The following is a 24,374-nucleotide window of genomic DNA, read 5'->3' as shown; positions in this document are numbered from 1 at the left end:
CACTTAAACAATGCCTGAATTTTTTTAAATAAAATTTATGCAAATTAGCTTAAATAAATAGTGTAAAAGTAAAATTGTTTAGATGGTTGATAATTTTTCATGACAAACAAAATATAAAAGATAACATTTTTTAATATTTTTTTCTTTTTTTACATAACATTTACACTGACTCTAGCACAGGAGGTTCATAACCTTCAGGCCTGTCTATTTTAGTACCTTCTTCTCCAATCTTTGCAGGTGCTGCAGAAGTTTTACTAGTTCCTTCTCCATGGAGTTCCATCAGCTTGCCAACTACAAAGAAGATAAAATTTCTTTGACATTCTAAGCAAAAATTAAAATTTCTTTTTACAAAGGTATGCTAGTGTATTTCCATCCAACATTTTTTTCTTTATAAAGAATAGCCAAATGAAAGAAGAAAAAAAAGTTAAGATTAAAATATCCAACAACATTTTAAAACATTTTTGATAATTATAATCAGCAAATTTCAATTTTCTTAAAAGTAAATATAAACTTTGAAAATTCTGCAGCAAATGATAAACACACACACAAATGCATTGTAGGCAAGAATTAAGTTGTCACTTAAATATCAAAAACATTTATTAATACTGTTTACAAGATAATGTAATGGGTATATTTGAATTTATGTGCCACTCATGATTCGTATAAAAAATTATAGATAAATATGTTATAAAAGAGCTTTTAATACAAACCATCAAATTTTGGCTTTTTTAGAACTTTCACTTTTCTAATCATGACATCATGAAGTGGATAGATGCCTTGGCAAGCCTTTTCTATATCCCTACCAATGCTGTCAGGTATCCTATAAATAAAAAGAATTTTTTTAATACAAATTATTTCTACTTAACTGAAGTAAAACTCAGTTAATACTGCAAGAAGTAATACAATAAAATTGCAGATAATATTTAAAAATGTATCAGCAAACTAATAATGTACAAAATATACACTAGTAAAAGTAAAGATTAATTTTTGTATACATGTACCAAAGACATTTATTATAGAGAACAAAGCCAGGTGCCTGTATATTAATTAGTCTCAATTAGGAGCCTTTAGGTGTTGGGATAGACCAAGCATTGCTGTGTAAAAGATTTGGATTATAGGTAGATAGGACAAACACTTCATAATGGAACCATTGCAGTAGTTATGTGTGCAATATGGGTGAATGTTATTATGAAATAGTAATTCTCAATATAATTCTTGGCTGGACAGCATCCAAATGAAAATTGTATCACACTGCAATTTCACTCTTAGGTGGCAGATTTCATTGATTCTGCATACAGAAATCAGTTCCATGTTCTAATATTGAGAAGTAGCTAAAGGAATGTCATTTATTTTTAATAAATATTTGTAGGCAGTTTCCATTTGCCTCTGAAAAGGCTTATTCTCAAATACAATAATTTTATATGCAACAAATATGCACTACAATCATCTCAAACAATAACTTGCACATAACAGGAGTGTTTGTGGGACCCCAAAAAATCCCCTGAAACTTTTATGGACTTACTACCGACATTTTGGAGTTTCCAGAAGCGCGGGGGGGGGGGGGGGAGAGAAATGACAAATTACAATTATGAAGTATTGAATGACCTAATTATAAAAGTTCAATGAATTACTTTTTTTGCAAAATTAATAACCATAAATTTTCAAACATATAAACTACTACATTTTATGTAAATATTTTAAATTACCTGAATTAATTCTTTAAAAAAAATTATCTAATTTCTGCTGCTTTTTTTTATTTTATTTTCTGATGTTTGTGGGCTTGTCTTTCTTTTGTGGTGAACTTCATAATTGCATTAAGATTGACTTTTATTTTCCCTCATTTACAGTTGAAGAAATTTCCTCGAGAACTGCACATGCAGAGGTAGAAGCAGTTTGCTTTTCTGCTAATGTAGAAGGTTTTTCAGAGACCTTTATAGGTGACTCATCTGAAATACATGTTTTTAAGTCCTCTTGATATGTTTTCCAACTTCTGTTCATATTCAGTAAGAGATCTTTGTGAATTGGATCAGTCATTGGATTTTTTGAGCCATATTTTTCACATGAGGTTTCTTCAGAAGCCATTAAATCATATTTAATAGTTTGCACTGCATCTAGGGAATCAATCTTAGAGGTTCTATAGTCAGTGACAAGTGTATCCATTAAGTTGAATGCACTTTCCACTAATGGGCCATGGAAGCAGCTAAGGCATGGAGTCTCTTTTAAAGTTTTAATGATATTTTCCTTAAAATGTTTTGAGAGCCCATATTTCATCTTATAACATGCAGTAGTCCTGGACATTTCCAACGAGTTTAGTGCCGTCTGATCGCGGCTCAACTGTTTGCAGAGTTCAATTAAATTGGGAGCTACATTGAAAGAAAGAGAATTCTCGGCGATAAACGAAGTTATTAATACCTCTTGGCGTGCTTTTCTTATCACTATATCCAATGGCCGAGCATCAGTCTTCAGTAAGTCACCAGTATTTTTTAAATTAGCATAATTACTTAAAGTCATTGAATGTCTAATCCACTTTGAATATTTTATTTGCGTCACAGTTTTAGAATGATTTGTGAAAGCCTTGAATCCTTCCCCACCATACTTCAGCAGTGAGTTACAAAAAACACAATATGCTTGTCCAGCAACATTTATTTTCTTGCACCATGTGCAGAGGGTATCCCCATTACCATCTCTCCGTTCAATCCAATTCCACCTAAATGCATTCCGGACACCTTCTTCTAATTGTATAATATCACTATTTATATCGAGAAATTTCATAGTGAAATTCTCTTGCGGACATAAATAAAAAAAATATTTCAATAAACGAAACGAAAAATTTACACGTGCATCAATAAATGAAAAGAAAATTTTACACAGTGGAGAAAAAAAAGTTGCGAAGCGATCAATGAAAAATAGCAAATACGGCGAAAAATCCCCCTTCTCTACTTATTGGCGCCACGCCAGGAGAGATAAGACCTTTGAACCCAGAGTCACATGATCGCACATCTGGTCAAATGAAGTCTCTCCCTTTTTTTTCTGACGCGCCTACTACTACTACCAGAAGAGAATGTCCGAGAACCGGGGGAATGAGTCATAACTTGCAATAAGGAAAGAACAAAAAAGAAGCCCCCCCCCCTTCACGCATTATCACTGATTTGGAGAAAGAAAGGAAAAGTTTTCACCACACACACTTACCTTGCGTTTTCTGCTTTCAAAGCAAACAAAATGACCCAGATCAAAATAAATAATTCATTATTATTCCTACTTCCTTTTGAACGATGATCATCGGAATTTCCGGGTATCGAAGTTCAAAATCCCCGGAATTCCGGGGTTTCCCCGGAGCACAAACACCCCTGACATAAATATTAAAGATTTCTAATATAATTTTGTTAAAAGTGAGGTTTAGTGTGCCTCTTGCTGCGCCAAGGATGCCAAGTCACCATTAAAGATAGCGGACAAAGTAAACAAACACTTCTACAGAACAGTTACCACTTTCTGCAATATAATTATGATTTTTTTTACTGATAAGTATTGTTTTTTTAACACCGGTCTGTTGGGTGCAAAGCAAAAGTTAGAGCATGCGATGCCTTCGGCATCTGTAGAAGGGACTGAGCAAAATTTTTTAACTTGACTTCGCTAGCAACGGAAACCTAGTAGCTTCATTAGCACATTGAACATAAGGACTGTGTGGATAACAGGAACAGTTCATAACCAAAAGAAAAGAAAAAACGGAGGAAGAAACATTCTCCATACAAAATTTCAAAAAAAAACACCCCTTTCTCAACTTCATCAACTCGTAAAAAAATATATTCCACCCACTCTTCATCCATTCTGCCGGTTCGAAATAATGTTTTCCATCCCATTTACCTGACACCTATTCTTGCACAATTAACATAACAATTATCAAAGGAACCAATTGTTAGAACATCAAAAGAATTCCATTACAGCTGACTTTTAAAGTAAGGATGCAGATGATTTCGTAAAGTAAGAATTCAGGCGATTTTTTAAAGCGCATACTGACAATTAAAAATTGCAGCGTCTTATTATTTGTAAAAAGTAGTAAACAAAACAGCATTAGGATTGCTAGAAGAGCATTCTGTTGGGTTGCCATATTGGTGACAAACTCGGGAGGCACACCAATCTTCACTTTAACCATAATTTTTTCTAACAACAGCTATATTTCAATTTAAGACATTAAACAGTTTATGTTCTACTACTCTCAGAGAATTACAATTCCTTAAAACTGCCCACAACAAAGTTTCAGTTGTTTTGCATTAAATAAGAGCAATCCGCATACATTTTTAAATAAAAATTTAAAATTTATATATGCTTTTATAAGTAAATTTTCAAATATGAAAAATTTAATAGAAAAATAAGAAAAGAGAAATTGCATTTAAGGAATCTATGAATCACAGTTTAATGTAAATGCAATATTAAAATTGAAAGTATAACAATTGCAACCACATATATAACTTCATTCAAATACATGCATAAAATATAGATATACATTAATCGATCCTTTATAAAACTATGATGCTTTATTGATAACTATTAAGATGTGCTATATTTACTATTCCCCAAAACAATGATTTATACAAATAATTTTATAGCACCAATAAAATCACAGTAATTTTATAAAATTATAAACCTTCTATTAATAAATTAGCACAATACCCATGAATTGAAATGTTTTAAAACTTGAAATAATACATGGCAATTACAAAAGAATGGAATAAAATATTAAAAATTAAGTATGCTTACAATTTGTTGACCACTTCTTTAAGATCCGAAGATGATACTTCTCGGATCATTGTTTCAGTCATTTTTTTTCTAATCATTTTGATCTGCAAAAAAATAAAATATTTTATTATGATATTTATATATCTACTATTTTTTAAGTGACAAATCTACACATATGTCTAAATAAATAAGAAAAACTTAATGCTAAATCAAGATATTTTAGACAACACCCATTTAATAAAAATTAAAATTTTTAAAGAGCATGTACCTGTGAATGTTGAGCATAGCAAGTTTTTTTAACTTGATTTGCCCATTTCTTCGTGAACCCAATGCAAAACATTCTCAGCAAGTATCCATCGGTGGTCTTCACATCCACATTGGCTTCAATTAATGTTTGCCATTTTTTTACCATAGATCTCAGTTTATCAGTTGTCAAATCCATCCCATGAAAATTTGTCAACACATTTCGGCCTTGTACTTCTTCAGCTATTAAACGAAACTTGCGAAATGCAATCTCATCATTTTGAAGATCAGCTAAGGATACTTCAAAAACTCGACCTTTCAATCCTTCTGAAGCAATTTCTATAATGGGAAGAATTTTAGAACACAATTAGACGAAAGTAGATTAAAAAAAAAAAAACATAATACGATTGAATTTAAAAGTCATCATTAAGTAATTACAAAGAAAGAATTTATTAGAATGGTTAAAATACTGGTAAATCTAAAGAATATAGTATAGATTTCTTACAAATCATGCCACACAATAGAAATTCAAATATTTAGCAATTTATCACACATTAAAAAATTTTTGGTCTTGTGACTGTTCTATATCTTATAGTTAAACTAAAATATTTTATACACAATAATTTCCAATATTTAAGAAAAAAGTACAATGAAAATAAAAGTACAAAACTTTTCATGCAACAACTTATCTGCTTGGTTTTAGTACAAGACAAGAGATTTCCATTTTACATAATATTTTAATAATAAAACATATAATAAATGTTACATAATTTATGCTTATTTAAAGGCAATATTAAAAATCTATGTGCAGTATGAAAATAAATTTAAATTACAAATTAATGTTTTGAAATTGTACAAGAGATAAAATATCTGTATAAAAAAATAGCTATTGAAATAAACTTTAATTTGTTCATTGAATTTGCCAATACAAATAAAGTAGTTGCACTAGCAACCCTTCCTCTAATGTTTCTTGTGGTGTTGCAAATGTGTTATATGAATTATAAGATAACTGAGAACTAAAAATAATTTTTCATTTTCATTCCTATTCCTATTTTATTTTCATTTCAATTTCCTAATGAAGATTTATCTCATGCTTCTGAAAGTGGTGATCATAAATCTTTTACCATGTGAAGAGGTACAAGTCAATTTTAACCTGTCTAAAAGAACATTCATTTTCGATATACATAACAATGGATCTAAAATTGTGAAGAGGTACAAGTCAATTTTAACATGTCTAAAAGAACATTCATTTTCGATATACATAACAATGGATCTAAAATTAACATACAGACTTGAGAAACCATGAAATTATAGTAAAAATTATACAATACATATTATAATGACAATGGACTCCTGCATGTGTTGATTGAATAGAATACTTAGTAAATATTTTTTTAAAAAAAAGCAAGAAAAATTTGAAACCCTCCATCATTTTCAAATTGCAACATCCACATTTTTTATCAGATGAGGAAAAAAATAAAAAAATGCCAAAGCGTAATTGTATGATAACTCGGTAAAAGAAAAGTTTTATAGTTGACTTTTAATTATAATTACTTACTTGTGCCTTGTGTTCTATTAACAAGAGTTTTCCCCACATTGCGCACACTAAACATGGCTGGAGCCTTTACATCATACCAGTCTTTTCTGGTGAAAGGATCAACACTAATAACAAAAATATTTAAATGATTATTACCAAAAAATATTTTGTAACATTCAAAAATTGAAACTTTGGATACTTTATTTATGAAAAATCACTTCACATATTGGTGAAAAATCTATGTTACCAAATTGATGATATAATCCCCGTGCTAACACATGCACAAATGATTGTTACGATTTATAAATGAAAGGAATGATAATTTTATACTTACACCTTCTTCTTAACTCCCTTTTTGCCTCCTTTAATAAGACCCTTATTTTTACCAACGGCCATGATTAATTATTAAAAAAATTTAACCCGAAATTAAAATTTACACGTGCCAACGAAATACTTTGCCGACGGTTTCTCAAATTTTGTATTCATTTCATTTCATTTCAGCAAAACTTTTAGCAGCATGATTTTTTTTTCCAAATATTTCTAAGAGATCTAGTTTTATCAATAATAAAGTAACTTATAGAAATAATACTATGTTGATATTATATTTTTAAAACAAGAATTATGATTCCTGATGAAAATGCGTCAGTTAAACAATTTCTTCCTGATTAGCTAGTATTTTCAACAATATTTTATTTGCTTGAAAATTATGAGTTTATTAAAATAAACTGTGACCCTAACTTTGTAAAAAAATTGATTCTGTTTTGTATGTAAACAACAATTTACCTCAATTGATTTATCATTTTTAAGAAGCGTTTAAATAGGAGGAAAAGATCTGTAATCTGGAAAATTCTTGCAATTTTTAAAAGTAAAAATGCGTTGTAATTACTTGTAAAAAATGCGATATATGGTTTTCCTATTTGGTTTTAAACTATGGATGATGTACCTAATTATGATGGTAAAAACATTTTTCCATTTGCTTGAGAATTTTCTTTTGTGACAGTCTTTATTCATTTTTTATATTTTTGTCTGAGTCGAAAATAAGTATGTCAATACACAATTTTGTCGTAAGTTCTCTTTTTTGTAAATGCCATATATATGTATTTAAGAAGCAATAAATTACAGTTTCATTGATTTATATATATCTAATAAATTACAGCAAAAATGTATGATGTTTTATTTTTTTTCCTTAGATGATTTTTTTGAAGTTGATTCAATTGCTGGAAATTTTGTGAGACTAAGCCATTTAAATAATAAAAGTTCTGGTAAGTAAAGACTTTTCTCCATCATTTTATTGCAGTATTTCTGACTAATATATTTATGATTATAACGGATAACTTTTTTTTATTGTGTAGTTTTGTCACCAGAAAGTCGAAACATTACCAGCCAATATTTAGCCTTACAGCAACTCGATGCTCATCAGCGAATGATATCAAGAGCTAAAAGTAAGCTGTGTTCTTATCATTTTTGAGACTTTATCTGAATATTAAATATTTTAGGATTATTTTTTGCTTTTATAACAATAATCAATATTCATCATTGCAATTATATTGTAAGTATGCTTTTTTGTTTTCTGCAAAACTGATCTTTGAACTTAGAGTTACTAAATTTAGCCTAAAAATACTTTGTAAGTGAGGCTGTGTACCTCAGAAACATTTTATAAAAAATTTTTATTTAAAATTTAACTCAAATTTTGGTAATTTTTTATGGTAGCAAATGAATATACAGTATTTCTACTTCAAAACTATTTTTATATTAGTTTTAAATATATATATAAAAAAATTGTGAATCCACCAGTTTACTTACTGCATTATTTTCCCCTTATTTTGATAGTCAAAAATATAAGATTTATAATATACTTTTGACATTTTATTATTGTAATAAAATTCAAAATTTTTTTTCTTTTCTCACAAATATTTGTCTTTTGTTTTTTCTGTTGTTAAAAATTGATATTAAAAGATGATGCTTATCCTCTATATATTGAGAAGATCAATCATTAAGCATACTTTTATTGAAATTTAATTTAATTAATTATTTAATTTTGAAGTGACTTCAGAAATTACCCATAATATTTTTTAATTAGTTCATTTATATTGCTGTTCTTTTTTATAGCATTATTTGATGGATAAATATATATTAGCTTGAAATTTTATTTACTTATTGAAATAAAATTGTGATGAGAATAAAACTTCTCTCTGACACTTATTTGATATTTCACAAAAACTCCATTATTGAATAATTGATCTACTATCCAGATGATGACTTATATCTACACATATTTTTTTATAATCATGTTTAAAGTCAGCTAACATGTTATTGGAATAGTTTAAATTTCTTCTTTTCTGTTTGTGCATTTAAATCAAAATTTTGGTGAAATCATACTTATAATTAGGAAGTTACATGAACATAATAAAGTGTATAAATGTGAGATGAAATAGTATAGGTTAATAGAGTAAACATTGCTGAGAGTTGCATTAAAGGCAAATTAAGCATTGAAGAATTTCTTGAAATGAAATATAGCTGATATTCCTGATCAACAAGTTGATCACCAAAAGCAACTACTAAAAATATAAATGTGAAATTAAATATATAAGGTTGTCCATTCAAATCTTGATCCAATAGATAATTTCTAAACCATTAAACATAGGCACGCATTTCCATTTGAAAAAATGATGCGATGCTTAGATGATGTAAATAATGACATTTTATGTTTTTTTATTCAAGAAATACACTATTGAAAAAGTTACAGTGTCTTAATTTTGATTCAATCTCCTGATCCTCTTATTTTTGTTTTTTAAAATATTCTTGACACACCAACATTTCAAATATCAACTCTTTTATATCTAAATTAATCAAGCTATAATACTTCGAATATCAATATTTTAGACAATTTCAATGACTTCTCAAGGAAGAAAAACCAATCTCTGAGTAAGTTTTTCTTGAGGCAACATTGATTAGCTTATAAAGTAATGAAATTCAAAGCTTTAAAATTAATCAATTTGAATCATAGCTTCAAAAAATTATAATATAATCTGCCAAGAATATTTTACTAAATATGAATGATAGGATTGAGAGACTATGTAAAAATTTACATTCCGCAAATTTTTCAACAGTCCAGGTATTGACTCGAGCAATTTAAAATATGATTCTTTACATCATGAAAATCCTAATGAGATATATCCTTATGGTTTAAATGGTTTCACAAATCAGTTTTTTGTTTTTTGTTTAGCTGTGATTAATGTTTTGTATAATAATAATAAAAGCATGAAACAATGTAAAAATTTTAAGTAGACTTTAAATTAAATAGTTAATTTTTTCATTAAAGAGTTTATTTTTTAAAAAAATATCATTGATGTGCAATGTTTAATCCTTTTTTCATATTTTGTTAAGATTATTATTATTTTGAGTACTGTAAAATTAAGGAACCCTTTTCTAAATTAAATACTTACTCATTTTTTTATATATACTCATAGCATGAAGTGTATTGGTGTATAATGAGTGATTGCAACCAATAATTTTAGTTTCCCTAATAGCTAATTTGGAGAGATGTAATGTGGCAGTTTGATAGTTCATGATAGTTTAACTTCATTAGTGGCATAGAATATTGCTTAATGAGCATAAATTATTCTGAATCTTATTTGTAATATGAAACAATTTTTCCCAGATGATCAATGTAAAATAGGATACTGCATTTTATTAAAAAAAAATTACTCTAACAAATTTATAATAATATAATTTGTTATTTGTTACATATAGTTTTTTTTTTCTTTTTACAAGAAAGTTGTTTAAAGCAATTGCCTTATATATTATTGCAACAGCCAAGTTTACTGCTGGTCATTGGCCCTTGACATTGAACATGTTAAATATTTTTCATTTTTGTTTTGCTTTAAATATCTATTCTTAAATTAATCATTTCTGAATACATTTCATAGCTTATGCTTCTACAAATTAAATGCCTTTGTGCTTTCTGTAATATCTATAATAATACTATTTGAAAATATTCATTATATTCGCCTTCATTTTATAGGCACAGTTGATACTTCTGCACCGAAATCATTACAAAGCTATATTAGTGGTAAGTTTATTTCATTTCTCTGTTTATGAATTTTATATATTCCTTACTTATGTTTTCTAAGTTCAGTTGTTCAGTCTTTTTAATGTATATAATGTCCAAACTAATTATTGCCTAATAGTTAATATCTAATCATAAGAGATAGGTATATACTTCCAAATCAGAAAATGCTTTAAATGCCTTAAAAAATCATATTTCATGTTGTTCCAATCAATAAATATAATTTTAAAAAACAGCAAAATCAAAATTTTTATGTAATTTCTTGGTCTTATTTTATCATACTTGCATGTAGTAATTATTACAAGTCATATTTAGTAAAATATTTTGTGACATACTGCATTTTAAATAAAATTAATTTAATTGCATTACAAATAAAAACCACATTATGAAATTTTGAATTTCCTTATTTTGAACCATATAATGGTCACTGCTTTCTCTAGATACCTCAATTTACAAATCTTTCTTATCATACATTTATTAGCTATACATATATTGACTTAAATAACACAAAACATTTTTCTTTATATCATTTGAAATGTTTCTCTTACTAAAAATATATACCTATCTCTGATGGTTTAGAATTTGTATATAACTTTATGTATATAACTTTATATAATGTATATAACTTTAATTTAATTTAATTTTATCAATATTTCACTCTGAAGAAACATAATTTAACATTATTTAGGTAGTAATGTTTTTCCTTGAAATAATAGTTTTTTTAAAAGGTTTGCATTTCATAATTATATATAAATATTTTTTAACTTCCAGTCTTGTTTTATGGATCTATCATAACTGATATAATTGAATGTTTTATATTCGATGCAAAATTATTCAATAGCTGTTTTATATATGCTTTGAAACAGATTGTATTGCTTTCCGATTCATTTACAATATTTAATAAAGCTTATTTGTATTTTTTATTGCTGTACTGATAAAATATGTTGTTAATTTTTCATATAATTTAAACAATGTTTTTTTTTTTTTTTGCATTGAAATGATTTTTTTTTTTTTTTTTTTTTTTTTTTTTTTTTTTTTTTACTTGTTAAACACTATGTTTACTTATTTCATGTTTCAGATTGTAAGGTCCCGCCCCCCCCTTTTTTTTTTCTTGTGTAAGGTGTGTTTGATGCAGACATTATGTTTGTATAAGATAATAAGGCATTTTAAAATAATTTAAGAATTGGTTTGTTTCAGATATGAAAGCTTTATATCAGATTCTACTTTAAATTTGAATTATTTTTAATTATTGTTTATTTTTAGTTGTTAATCAACAGAAAAAGAAAAGTTGGAGGAGGTCAAATAATGAATCTAGATCTTCAAATATGGAAAATTTAGACTATGATTTCAGACCAGCAACTTCTTCTAGAATGCAAAATTCAATTTCAGAGGAGGTAGTTTTTATATTTTTTATAAATATTTTATTGTTAAAAATCATCTTTTGTTTCTAATCTTTTGTGATGTTTGTCAGAAAATATTATGTTCATGAGGTATAATTGCTATTTTTGATTTAAGTTTTTATTAAGTTTTGATTCAAATTGGATGTTTTTATAATGGATTTTTTTTTTATCTTATTGCAAACTTATGAATCAAAAGTAGCTGTGCATTTCCAAAATTAATTATTGTATAACATAACTGTAAATTCCTGTTATTGTTGAAATATATTCTATATAAGTGTATGATACATTTTTTTCTTGCATTTTGATTTACACTAACTCAGTTTTTTTTAATAACAACATCCAGTTTTGAATATACTGTAAAACCTCTATAAGTCATCACCATTTTCTTTTGGTTCCAACAAGGTCTCATACACAATAATGTGAAATAATCCTCCTTTAAATATCCCCAATTTAATTCTACTTTGGATAATTCGTCATACACAGAAATGGTCAAAAGCATCTTTCTTCTCCATTTTGTGTGCTATCATTTTGTCTTTTCAGCCCTGCCACTTAAGAAAGCCAAGCCTTTATGAGGAATTTTCGATCACATTTGTTACTTCTGCAAAACACCTGTATGTCCTTAATGTTGTTGGGCATTCCTTCGGGGGTCCAAATCTCCCAAAGTGCCATTTGGGGAATTTGAATTCTTGGAATTTCTCTATGCATGAGTATCATACTCCTCGCTGTGATTCTGCCGAGTGTAAATGTTTTTCTTAACCGCTCTGAGTGTGACTTTATTTCATAGTGCGTAAATCCTGTGATAAGGTATATTTTTTCATTTGCAGTTTTGTGGTTTGATTACATTTTTAACAGGCCTGGGAAATGAAAACTTACCTTGTTATCTCTTAAAGGAAAAAAAGACAATTGCAGTTTCTGAAAAATCAAATATTTTGAAAATAGCTTTTCGAAAGAGAACCAGATTCCTCGAATTACATTAAACAACATTCTTTTATTGAAACAAATCATTAAAGAAGAAGCAGAAGAATGAGAAAATTGAAGTTTAAGGAGATCAAGGAAGTTTTTGTCCTATGGCTAAAAACAAGCCAAAGCAGAGAATATGCCAATTTCTAGTATGACTCTTAAAGAAAAGAAGCCATGGAAATTACTTAGAGTTGAATATTAAAAGTTTCGATGGCTGCAATAGTTGGCTGGATGTTTTTAACGACAACCATTGACTTTCTTTCAAAAAACAGCAGCTGTCCATGATGATTCTACAGAGGATTGGAAGAACAGTGTTCTCAAAGACATTTTATCCAGGTTTGAAGTGTTAGATGTTTTGATAAAACTGTCTTATTTTGCCAATTTTTTTTAGCTGCTAAGGTCTTTTATTTATGACCTGAAATATCATTTTTGGAAAAGTAAGTAAACAACATCTGACACTTCTGCTTGGAGCTAAAATAAGTGGAAATGAGAAACTAAAACTACTTGTGATTAGTAAAATAAAAAAGCTGCACTGCTTTAAAAATTTTAAAATGATTTCAATAGAATATGAAACAAATTCAGATTCATGGTTGACTGCAATTATTTGGGGACAATGTATTTGTAAACTGTATTCTCAGTTTCCACATCAGAAAAGAAATGTTGCCATCATCTTGATAACTGTACTGCCCACAATCAACTCATAAATTTAAAAAAGATTAAAATTGTTTTTCTTTCTTCAAATGCAACTGCACTTCTTTAGCTTTTAGAGCAAAGGATAATTAATGATTTTATGCGAAAATACAATAGCTGATAAAAGCACTGGATACGAACAAAAAGTTAAAAGTTTTGGTTTTAGATGTGATTAACCATACATGCACAAGTGGGAATGCAGTTTCGTTACAAATTGCTTCCGATATGCAGGGTTCATGCAAATGTAGAATTAGAAAAAATTCTCAGTGAAGACATCAGCGGCCCAGAACCATTAGAGTCTTTGCTGCAAATTGCATATGAAAATGGTGCAGCACCAATGATGTTAATATGTTTTCGACATTGATAATGATATCACATTCTGTTTACAAGTGAATATAAAAGCTTTGACATCTGAATTTTGTGGGGGGGGAAAAAAAAGAAAATGAATATATATATTGGTATCAAGAATATAGATCAAACCCCACCCAATACGACAAAAACAATCGAAGTGATTAGCATTAATTGAAGATACAATAGACTAAGAATTAAAAAAACTTAAGTATATTAAAAAGACAGTTATTTCCATTAAACAGCATCTTCATCAAACAAGATCAGTATAATGTAACAAAGAAAGTAAAAGGAAAGAAAATATGGTAACTATAAAAAGTGCTTAAAAAATATATTTTTCTATTTATTCATCTGCATATGTGGATTTCTGAACATCTTGTTTTTGTCACTGAATCCTCAGCAATTCCTGAAAATATTTCAATGCTGCCCCCGCCCCCTCCTAAAATTCTTTGCCTAAGTCATCACTCTGCTTAAATCGTCAAAAATGTTTAGTCCCTTGAGTGAGGACTTAGCAAGATCTTGCATGTATAACCAAATTTTATAGATTAAAACAGCTAAAAAAATTATAACATTTTGTAATTTTGGTTAAAAATTTGATGAGTTTGTAAAAATTCTTGATGTTAAATGAGATTTCTTTTTTTTTTTTGTTTTTTTTCAGTATGTTTCAAAATTTTAAATAATTCTTGCTTTTAATAGTTATTTCAATTGTTGACCATAAATCTTATTTTACGTTAAAATATTTATAAGAAGAAGCAAAGACTGCTCTTCTTTTAAAAAGTGTAAAAGCATATTTTTTTCTAATTTTAAAATTAAGTTAAAAATTATGAATACAGATTCATAAATTTTTTTTTATTCCATTCTAAGGAGCAAGGTCTTTAAATCTTTATTCCAAATTTTCATCCAATTCTGTCAAATAGTTTTAAAGATATGTAACAATAGCCAAATAGCTTTCAGAACAGTATGATTTTTGCTTTCTTTGGAGAGCATTTTAAGTGAACAAAAGATGGCAAGAATATATATATATATATATATATACTAGCTGACCCGGCAAACGTTGTTCTGCCTTGTAAATTATTTCTATTGAATATTTTGGTTGTTAACTAATGCATTGTAAGTGTGTGGGGTTGGGATCTATGACAGAAAGATGAATGGAGCGCTGTAGATGATGATCGCCGGTAAAAACAAAAAAACGCCAACCATTCATTTTCTCAATACAATGTATTTCATTAACATAACGAACATATACATCGTTTGATCTCTTAAAAGTTAAACGTAAAATAAAAAAAGGAATATATTTTTTGTCTTGAAGTATAAAAATGAATAAAAGAAAACCAATATTCATTTCGAAGAGCAATTGAGTGTACGATATTTTTTCTCAGTCCGTCTTTAGCCAACACAAATAAGATCGATAGTTTGCCCACGCGAGAACATGCCACGTGTGAAAAACATGGTGTGGCCAAATCTCTTATTGATTGTCACTGCGAATGCGAATCTAATAGGAAATTGGACGCGTTTGAATTCGATTGCCACGTCTGTCAGAATCATTGGAATTCGTGGCAGCAAAACATTTTCGGCTCGGAATTTACCATTCAAAATGGTGGCTTCGATAACATTTTTCATCCAATCGCGTGTCATTGCACAGTCATGGTGGGTTCAAATTCCGAAGTAAAATAATCGGAGATCCAACTTTCAGTCGTAGAAGGTGTGGTGGCACGCCTGGCAAATCCAGTGAGTTCAAAAACTCTGTTGAATCATTTACAGCTTCGTTAGCATCGCAAACTGTATCGATCAATTTGTATGATACCAAGTCGTCTGGCGACGAGTATCTTGAAGTTTAAATCGTCGACGTCCACATTTTTTTGCTGCCAAAATGGCTCTTTCTGCCAGCCACGTATGATTTATGTATTATGTGCGTACATCGGGAAATATGCGGTCAGTGAGAGCATTTTGCGAATCAACGATAGTGCAGAAATTAGTGGGCAATTTTATGCATCCAGTATTTCATTAGACAGCAACTTTTCCATCGCCAATATCTAACAATTGGTCCGAGAATGTGTCAGCAGATGGATCTTGTAGCATTTGGACGCGCGTGTTTATTTTTAGCTAGATTGTTTCAACATTACGTCACAGTGGCGTTGATTTCAAGCAAGCGTTGATCTCCTCCGCGTACGGTGAACGTGGATAGGAACACCCTAATTACCTAGGCTTATGAAATATACTTTGCGACCTATTCTCATACCTACCAAATGCCCATAAAAAATTTCATGAAAATCGGTCGAGCCGTTTTGGAGGAGTACGAACACAAACACCGTGACATGAGATTTATATATATATATGAAATGAGAAACAAAGATTGCCTTTCAGTGTTGTTTTAGGTGTTAAGATTCTTTCTCTGCTTGAAATAAATGTAAAAATGAGGGGGAGGGGATTAATATATATAACAGATTCTACTCCACTTACATTTCAAGTGAAATTTTATTTGAGACAAACGAGTACTGATAATAATTGTAGAAATAATGTGTGAAATCCTCAATGTATGGTCCTAAGTATAACTACATAATTTTATTATCTAGTGTTAAATGTATGAATGAATAAAACATTACATAAAATACAAAAGGAAGTCCTTATTCCATGTAATTTGTCACTAGACTTTGATAAAAAAAAATGAAACTAAAGCTTAAAAATTTTTCAGTACATTAATTACTCTTATTTAATACTCTTTCTGACAGAAAAAGATTAAAAATAAACAAATTTTTAAAAATTGGTGAAAACTAAACCTATGGATCAAAAGCATTATTTTATTCATTTTTCAATTTAAAGAAACGCTTCAATAAGTAAGCATTTCTTTTATTTTTTAGCTGTTTCAAGTATTTTTTATTCAACCTTATTTCATCAATAATAATTGCTGAATTTATCCTATTCCTGTTGATTAATTTAAGCTATATGTATGCCTCAATAATAGAATTTGATCTATTATTTATTAATATTTTTTGTAATTAACTATGCAAATAATTTTTTTACTCCTAATTGTGCTTATTTTAGGGTGGGGGGGCATTAATTGTCCTTAGAATAAATTTACCATATTAACAACTGAAATGAAAAGCTGAATGAAGGAAAGTATTTGTAATGACCTATTCTACTTTTGCATATATTGTAACATTCACTAGATCTTTTTTCTTATACATCTATAATTATTCTGAATCATTTGTTCAAATTTTTATTTCTATGAAGTTCCTTTAATTCAGAATCATTCGAAAGACATAACAAAGATAATAATTATTTCAATTGGAAAATTTGACGAATCATTATTGGAAAATCTGAAGATTATGCAGATGGACCTTTATATGATGCTTATTTTTAAAGATTATGCAGAGTAAGCATCAGTTGCCTTCCAAGTTCCAACCTGATCCTAGATTATATTTTCCCTGAATTTAGCTTTTATAGATTACTAGCAATAAGAAGTGCCCAGATACTTTTTTAATACCTCTAACCATTAAACAGATTTTTAAAAAATGGTTGATTTTTTAAAGAATATAATATTTTCTCCTTAGTTGTTTAAAAGCAATAAATATATTCATTTAAAAGTTTTCTGAAATTTCATCAAAGAAAGTTAAATCTTATCTTTTTTCCTCCTTGGTCCTAGATTTATTTTACTATAAATTTGCCCCCCCCCCCTTTTTTTTTACTTGTCCTTTAACATGCTGCTGTAAAATAGGTCAAGGTCTACTCATATTTTTACTCTACTCAAGGTCTACTCAGTGAATAAAAAATGCATAATTTTAAACAGTTGAAAATTAAATCAACCTTTTACACTTTAAATAATGATAAACATGACTGATTTTTTTTTTTTTTAAATATTAGACTAAAAGATTTTTTTTTCCATTTCAATGTTTTCAGAAATAAGGAAAAATTATAATTATATTGTTCTAAAAATTATTTTTTAATTATTGATTACCATTAACACAATTTTTTTTTTTTTGCTGAAATTTTATGCTTTAAAATAAAATATTTATTTGTATCATTTTTTACATTATAAGAAATTATTAATTATATAAAATTGAATACTTCTATAATAATAATTTCATTTATTTATATTTTAGGATGATAATCTGAGTTTAAATACATCTGTCAATAAAGGTATTCAAACAGGTATACCTTTTGGCAATTTCAGTAGTAAAACTGCAGATAAAATTTCATGGTATTTGGAAGCTTTAAGGCATGGGGAACTTCATTCACCATTTTTTATGGGAACAGAGAGTTCAAAAAACTTTCACCAATCACAAGCATCAAACAGAAACCGAAAGAAAATCATTAAAGGAGATATTCTAGATTGGCATACAGATTGTTTTGTCAAACCATCAAAGCCTTTCTCTCCTAGAATTATTGCCAATACAAATGCTAAGTCAAAGTTAAAGGATATGCGATGCTACAATCCTCCTTTCAGGAAAAAGAAACACAGCAGTTCTCATTCCTCAGATGTAAGTATGAGGATCTTAAATTGAAAGATATAAATTAATTAAAATTTTAAAAACCTAAGTTGATTCTTGTATTCTTTATGTTGATTTTTTTATTCTTAATTATGCATTTTTAAAACTATATAATTATGAAATATTTTCCACGTTTACCTTTTTTGTGGGAAAATAGAAAATACCATTGTTTACAACCTGAATTGATCAAATTATACCTGAAAATGCTTATACTGTGATTTCCAAGAATTAGAAATTATTCTATTTTCTACTGTATTTCATGATGTTTGCAGACTAATGTGTCTTTTTCTATTTAAGCATTCAACTACATTATGTTACTATAGAGTAGAATATATATAACAGTTTGATTAGTTAAAAATATATTTGAAGTTTGCTTATATTGCATTTAAATAGTGAATTTGAAAAAGTCCACAATAGAGGATAAATATGCATTTGGAGGATTTAAGAATAATGAGGATATGTATATATATTTGCTAATCTAAACTATATGCAATGTAGATACTTTTGCAAATGTGTTCTATATATAATCTTAATTGACTTTAAATGCATATTTTAAGTTAAAATCCATTAATTACCAAACTTTTTAACTACCAAACCGGATAATTTAAATATTTGCACAAAAAGTTCAGTGACAATATAATTATATTCTCATTATGTTTTCTTGTAAATATTTGATATTTTTGAAAAAGGTTATCCTTATAAAATGATCAATAAAATAGGACTTAAAAAACTTAACTTAAAATAGGACTTAAAAAAAGACTGAGTAAGTAACCGGATGTTATTATAATCTCTAAATGACATATTTATTTGTGTATGGTATCTCATTGTGATGTATTAAACAAACCAAAAATTTATTCGTTTGTTGTAATAAAAACAAACAACAACAAAAAAAAAACGAAGCACAGAATATACACTTGCTATTACACACAGCATTAACTGATATGTATACAGAATGAAACTAAACTGTCAGGCATTCCAAATATATTTTTAGCTCCAAGTGTTGTGTGTAAAATTCCAAAATCCCCAAATGGGGATTGTGGCAGTTAATTTGAGAAAATTAAAAATATATCTGGAAATCACCACTCTTTAAACTTATGATGTCAAAAATGTTTGCAACTTGCCTTATTACACATTATTAAACATAATAATCAATCATTATATAGAAATAATTTGGATTTTTGAAGAAATATAAATAATGTATCTGAAGATACTCATTTTTTAATATTTTTTTAATATGTAACAATGCCATCATCTGAAAGTAACAATTTGAAATCTATTTTACTTTATTAAAAATAGGATTTATAATAGAGTTTATTATTAAGGATGATGTTAATAATTGCACACAATTATTCTTTATTCTTCAATTATCTGATTCTTTAAAAGATACTTCAAGCTGTTATTTTCACAATAATTGTTGAAAACATATATTGTTGCATATTTTTGATGTTAATGAATTGCATTAAAATTATTGTAATGATGAGCAAGAAATTCATAGAATGGTAGTCATTTTTTGTTGCATTATTGCATTTAATTTTGGAATAACATCTGTTTATTTTGTGAAAAATATATTTAAATTTTGAAAATGGAAATATTCCTTTCTTTATTGAAATATTGCTTATAGGCACAGAAAGATAATAATTTAAACTCTAATATTTTTAAAAAATGGCATTTTAATGAATTACTTTATAAAAATAAAGTAATCATGTATTTCTATTTTTTTAATAATAATTTACCACTTCATTCAAACTTGTTACAATTTATCAACTATGTTTTTTTCTTCTTACATTTTCAGACATTTGAAAGTTATGACCAGGAAGATGAATCAAATGAAGAGGAAGATGAATCACAGCAAAGTAGTGGCTCTTCATCTATTGCAAAGGAAATTCAAATGAACAGAGGTATTCATAGTGAAAGCATTCCTAACTATGAACCCACAACTCCATCTTTTCACCTGCATCCTAGAGATCATTTTGAGTCATTTGATCATTTTAGGAGTTTAAAAAGGTAAGAGAAATATATTGTTTGATGTTATCTATTGTCACAACTTTATGACTACTTTATTTTTTTTACAGTATTTAATTTATTCTATGAATCATTATTTGAAAGTTGAATCGGGGTTCTAAATTGTATTTATTTTTTCTGTACCACAAATTTTAAATCTCTTTAATGAGTTAGATTAAATTTCAGGGCATCTTTAGTTAAGCTTTGTTTAGATATATATTTTAAGCTCATATACATGTTTTCATTTTACATGCAACTAAACAGAAAGAAAGTAAAATAGGTAATTTACTTATTCTCCCCTTTTATCAAAATTTTAACTTGTCAGAAAGATTTTAGTTGTATACAAATATACTTAAAAAAATTTGATATTTATATTGCAAGCTTGAAGATTTATCCATGACATAAATAATCAAGTTTTAACTATTTGTTGTTGTTTCGATAATTATGAACAATTGAATTCTTATTAAAATTTAAATTCCTGTATTAATTAATTTATTGTAAATTTTCCTGATACAAAATAAAGTAAAAAAATGGCTTATTATTTGCTTAGCTATCTGTGTACATTTAGAAGGCTTATTGGAGACATTTTTACAAGTGGCGCATCATTTTAGTATTTCTTAATCACTATAGTTTAAACAAACAAATAAATAAATACCTACAGAGTTGTCGAAAAGTGCAGATTAATATTCCAAAAGAAAACATCAACTTGTGCAGTTAGATTTTTTTTAAAAGCTTCCTTGGATTTTTTCTATAAATTTAAAAATATATTCTTTAATAGGACATTTGACCATGCCCATTTTTATGCAGAAAATGATAATGAAGAAGATAAGTATCTCAATTTTCTGAGTAAAGTCACAGAAGATATTCTGCGGAGTGGTGTGTATTCTGACAAGTAAGTGCCTTTCAATCTGTATCTTTTATTCAGGTACAAAATTTATAAGAATGAATGAAATTAATTGGTTTTTTTTTTTTTTTAACAGGGCCATTAAACAGGCTTTTGATTTTCATATGCAGTTTTATCAAGATGAAGCTAACAAGGTAAAAGTTACTTTTAATATCTTAATGCTTTAGATGCATTTTTTAACTTAAAACAAATTTCACACAGAGATCATCTAAAAATCAATTTGATTAAATTGTTTCCTTGAGAGACTTTGACTACAGGTTGTTTATAATTAAAAATATAAATAAAACATTGCAAATATTTAGATCAGGATCATTAGAATGATCAATGTTCCTTTAAAATGGTGTAAAAATAATTTCATCACTTCATATTTTGATGTTAGACAATTGATTAAATTAAATCTATTGACGGAGAATTATAAATGAATGCAATCATGCACTATTTTTTTTCAAATATTATTGAAGCAATTAGAAATGCAGTTTAATTGCAAGTAAAAAAGGAGGGAGGTATTATTTGAAATGAAAGAAATATGATTAACCTTATAAGTTGAACCAATGTTAGAGAATTTAAAAGATAATCAAGTACAGTCAGATAATGCTTATATACTTACGAAATAATAAAAAAAATTATGTGAATTAAAAACTATTTAGTTCTATTTTAATTTCCCATCATCTGTTCCATTTTATTTTTTATTTTCTAATTGAATTTGTTAGAAGATTGGTTTGGCTTATAATTTGAAATAAGATATTGCAAAAAATAATATGAAGTTAAATATCATTTGATAGATTTATAAACAGAATTCAATTTTGTAATGAAAATTATCCTGTGTTCTGGCAATGAATAATCCATGAAATGTTATCCTATTCATTTACTCTTTCCTCAATAATCTGTTTATTTTTCTCTCTTTTGAGGATATGTAAATTTTTCCCTTGAATGACTTTGAGCCATGATAATTAAAAAGTAAATAAATAAAACATTGCAAATATCTAAATCAGGATCATTAGAATGATCAATGTTGTAGTTTAAAAATGTGAAAAAATAATTTCTGGGCAATTATTCTTACATAAATCATTAGAAAAAAATGTTTTGAATAATAAAAAAAAAAAAGAAATTGAAGGCATCCGAGATGCACATTGTCGTCCATCCAAGTATATTGTTCTAAATTCTGAAGCTCTAGTTTCAACATCTGATAAATTATTACATTTCCCATCTTTATTAGCATTGTTTAAATTAATAGAATAAATCAAAGATCTTCTCAGTATTGTACTCACTTCACAGCTATTTAATTTGGGGGGGGGGGGTAATTTTTATTTACAACATATAAAGTACATTTTTTTACCTGCTGTGATATTGCCAATTTTTACCTTAACTTTGTAATAACACATCTGCCAAGATTTCATTCTCCCTATTATTCATGCCACAAAGTGAAATTTTCATGATTATTTTATATATATATTTCGATTTATTTTTATATCAAATTAATATACTATCAAAAATACTTTATTCTCTTTATTCTAAAGACTTTGAACTTTGTATATTTCAATATTGATTAAAAATTATTACTGTGGTGTTAGTGATCTCCTATTCTCTGCTCTATGCATACCTTCATGACAATTTTTAGTTTATTCTGTCTGAAGTCTCAATATAATGCTGCTATTTTACTTATTCTTTAATTCTAAAAAATTATTTAATATCAAACTTTAATCATTTCAACTTAAAGAATTCTAACAAAGCAGTATTCAAGGAAACTACTCAAACAATGTTATTTTTTAAATTTTATTTTAGGACAAATTACAATCACTTTTGAGCCAAGTATTAGATGGACTCAAGATTTCTGGTGATGAATCGGAGGAAATTCCAAATTGGCGAAATCCGTTGATTAATTTCAGTAGACCTAACTCTCCACCTGAAAAAGAAAATCGTGATGCTTTGCTGGATACAAGGACAGACACAGAACCTAATTCAAGAACATTTGATGATTCTAATTTCCATTCTATGAATCAAACTACTACTGATGATATTCAAAGTGATAGAAATATATCTCAAGATAATCCATCTAATCAGTCAGAAAATGAATCTTGACAAACTGTGTCATGATATTCAGTTTTTATCAGTTATTTCTAGTCGTTTATAAGAACTTAATTTATTGACAATTTTGAAATATCACTTTTTGCTCTTTGTATCTGTTGCAGAGTTTTATTGTGAGTTGTTTTACTTCTTACGCACAAAGTTGAAATTTGGTAATTTTATATGTGGCAACTGATTAATGATCAACAGTTCTTTTAATTCTGAAAATTGCAGTCATAAATTACAGTTAATTTATGACTTTAATTTTAAGATTTAAAATATGTCATAAATTAAATTTATCAAAAAAAAACTAGTTTAAAAATTACAGATATATATGAATTTATCATCTGTAATAAGAATATGTTTATTTTAATGCACACTGAATAATAAAATTTTTAGACTTACTTGGTAAATGTGGAAGTCTAAAACTAATTTATGCTTTGGATCAGAATTAAGATGGAAGATGCATAGGTAAGATGAACTGGTGTGTCAATATATTTTTATGTAGAAAAAAAATAATTGTTAAAAGAATGGAGTATTTTCTGTAATTTAATGTAATATTTACAAAAATTTATTAGTCATGGAAAAAAAGTTATGTATTAAAAAGTCTTTTTATGAAAAAAATTTATTATTTTTGTAACATTTTCATGATATTGCTTTAAAACATCTTCAATATTTTTAGTACATTATTGGAAGTCATATTAATTCAATCAATTAAATATTAGCTCATTAAAATGATCATCATAGTCATATTCTGAAATGGTTGAATTTAAAAATGCAGACAAAATCTTACATTTTTTTAAGTATTTAGTTTGTCTACTGTTTAAATGAAATAAAATCTAATTTTAATTAGAGTCGTAAACTTTCAAACAAGATCATATAATATCCATTCTGAAAATTAACTTTAAGAATTTTAGACAAGGCGAAAGTTAATTCG

The 24,374-nt window shown here is 27.5% G+C and overlaps 2 protein-coding genes across 3 annotated transcripts; one reads left to right on the top strand and one right to left on the bottom strand.

Moving 5' to 3' along the window:
- Positions 1 to 114: 114 nt before the first annotated feature.
- LOC129988217 (40S ribosomal protein S3a-like) lies at positions 115 to 7,009 on the bottom strand. The gene is made up of 6 exons (XM_056096384.1): positions 6,849 to 7,009; positions 6,536 to 6,639; positions 5,003 to 5,316; positions 4,756 to 4,838; positions 711 to 820; positions 115 to 291 (listed from the first exon to the last, which is right to left on the bottom strand). The coding sequence occupies exons 1-6, from the start codon at positions 6,908 to 6,910 to the stop codon at positions 161 to 163; spliced, it is 804 nt and encodes a 267-aa protein (XP_055952359.1). The 5' UTR covers positions 6,911 to 7,009; the 3' UTR covers positions 115 to 160.
- Positions 7,010 to 7,278: 269 nt separating this feature from the next.
- Positions 7,279 to 23,552, top strand: LOC129988216 (spermatogenesis-associated protein 7-like). 2 transcript variants are annotated; one of them, XM_056096383.1, is made up of 10 exons: positions 7,279 to 7,469; positions 7,705 to 7,776; positions 7,867 to 7,956; positions 10,539 to 10,586; positions 11,847 to 11,977; positions 18,082 to 18,459; positions 20,261 to 20,472; positions 21,248 to 21,361; positions 21,450 to 21,507; positions 23,156 to 23,552. In XM_056096383.1, the coding sequence occupies exons 1-10, from the start codon at positions 7,445 to 7,447 to the stop codon at positions 23,450 to 23,452; spliced, it is 1,425 nt and encodes a 474-aa protein (XP_055952358.1). In that variant the 5' UTR covers positions 7,279 to 7,444; the 3' UTR covers positions 23,453 to 23,552. The 2 variants fall into 2 exon arrangements, with proteins under 2 accessions (XP_055952358.1, XP_055952357.1); XM_056096382.1 differs by lacking the exon at positions 7,279 to 7,469 and adding an exon at positions 7,543 to 7,578 and having other exon boundaries at positions 7,671 to 7,776.
- Positions 23,553 to 24,374: the final 822 nt, after the last annotated feature.

Source organism: Argiope bruennichi, chromosome 10 (assembly GCF_947563725.1).
Source record: "Argiope bruennichi chromosome 10, qqArgBrue1.1, whole genome shotgun sequence".
Lineage (NCBI taxonomy): Eukaryota > Metazoa > Arthropoda > Arachnida > Araneae > Araneidae > Argiope > Argiope bruennichi.
Note: the sequence above shows the minus strand (reverse complement) of the source record. Positions and strands in the feature narration are given on the sequence as shown.

Excerpts from the sequence above, each read along its gene's own strand:
- LOC129988217 (XM_056096384.1), bottom strand. The coding sequence starts at position 6,910 with ATGGCCGTTGGTAAAAATAAGGGTCTTATTAAAGGAGGCAAAAAGGGA. Across the intron at positions 6,640-6,848 it reads AAGGGAGTTAAGAAGAAGGT|TGTTGATCCTTTCACCAGAA; the intron begins GTAAGTATAAAA and ends TTTTGTTATTAG. Across the intron at positions 821-4,755 it reads AAAGAAGTGGTCAACAAATT|GATACCTGACAGCATTGGTA; the intron begins GTAAGCATACTT and ends TTTTATTTATAG.
- LOC129988216 (XM_056096382.1), top strand. The coding sequence starts at position 7,558 with ATGTCAATACACAATTTTGTC. Across the intron at positions 7,579-7,670 it reads TGTCAATACACAATTTTGTC|CAAAAATGTATGATGTTTTA; the intron begins GTAAGTTCTCTT and ends AATAAATTACAG. Across the intron at positions 18,460-20,260 it reads GCAGTTCTCATTCCTCAGAT|ACATTTGAAAGTTATGACCA; the intron begins GTAAGTATGAGG and ends TTACATTTTCAG.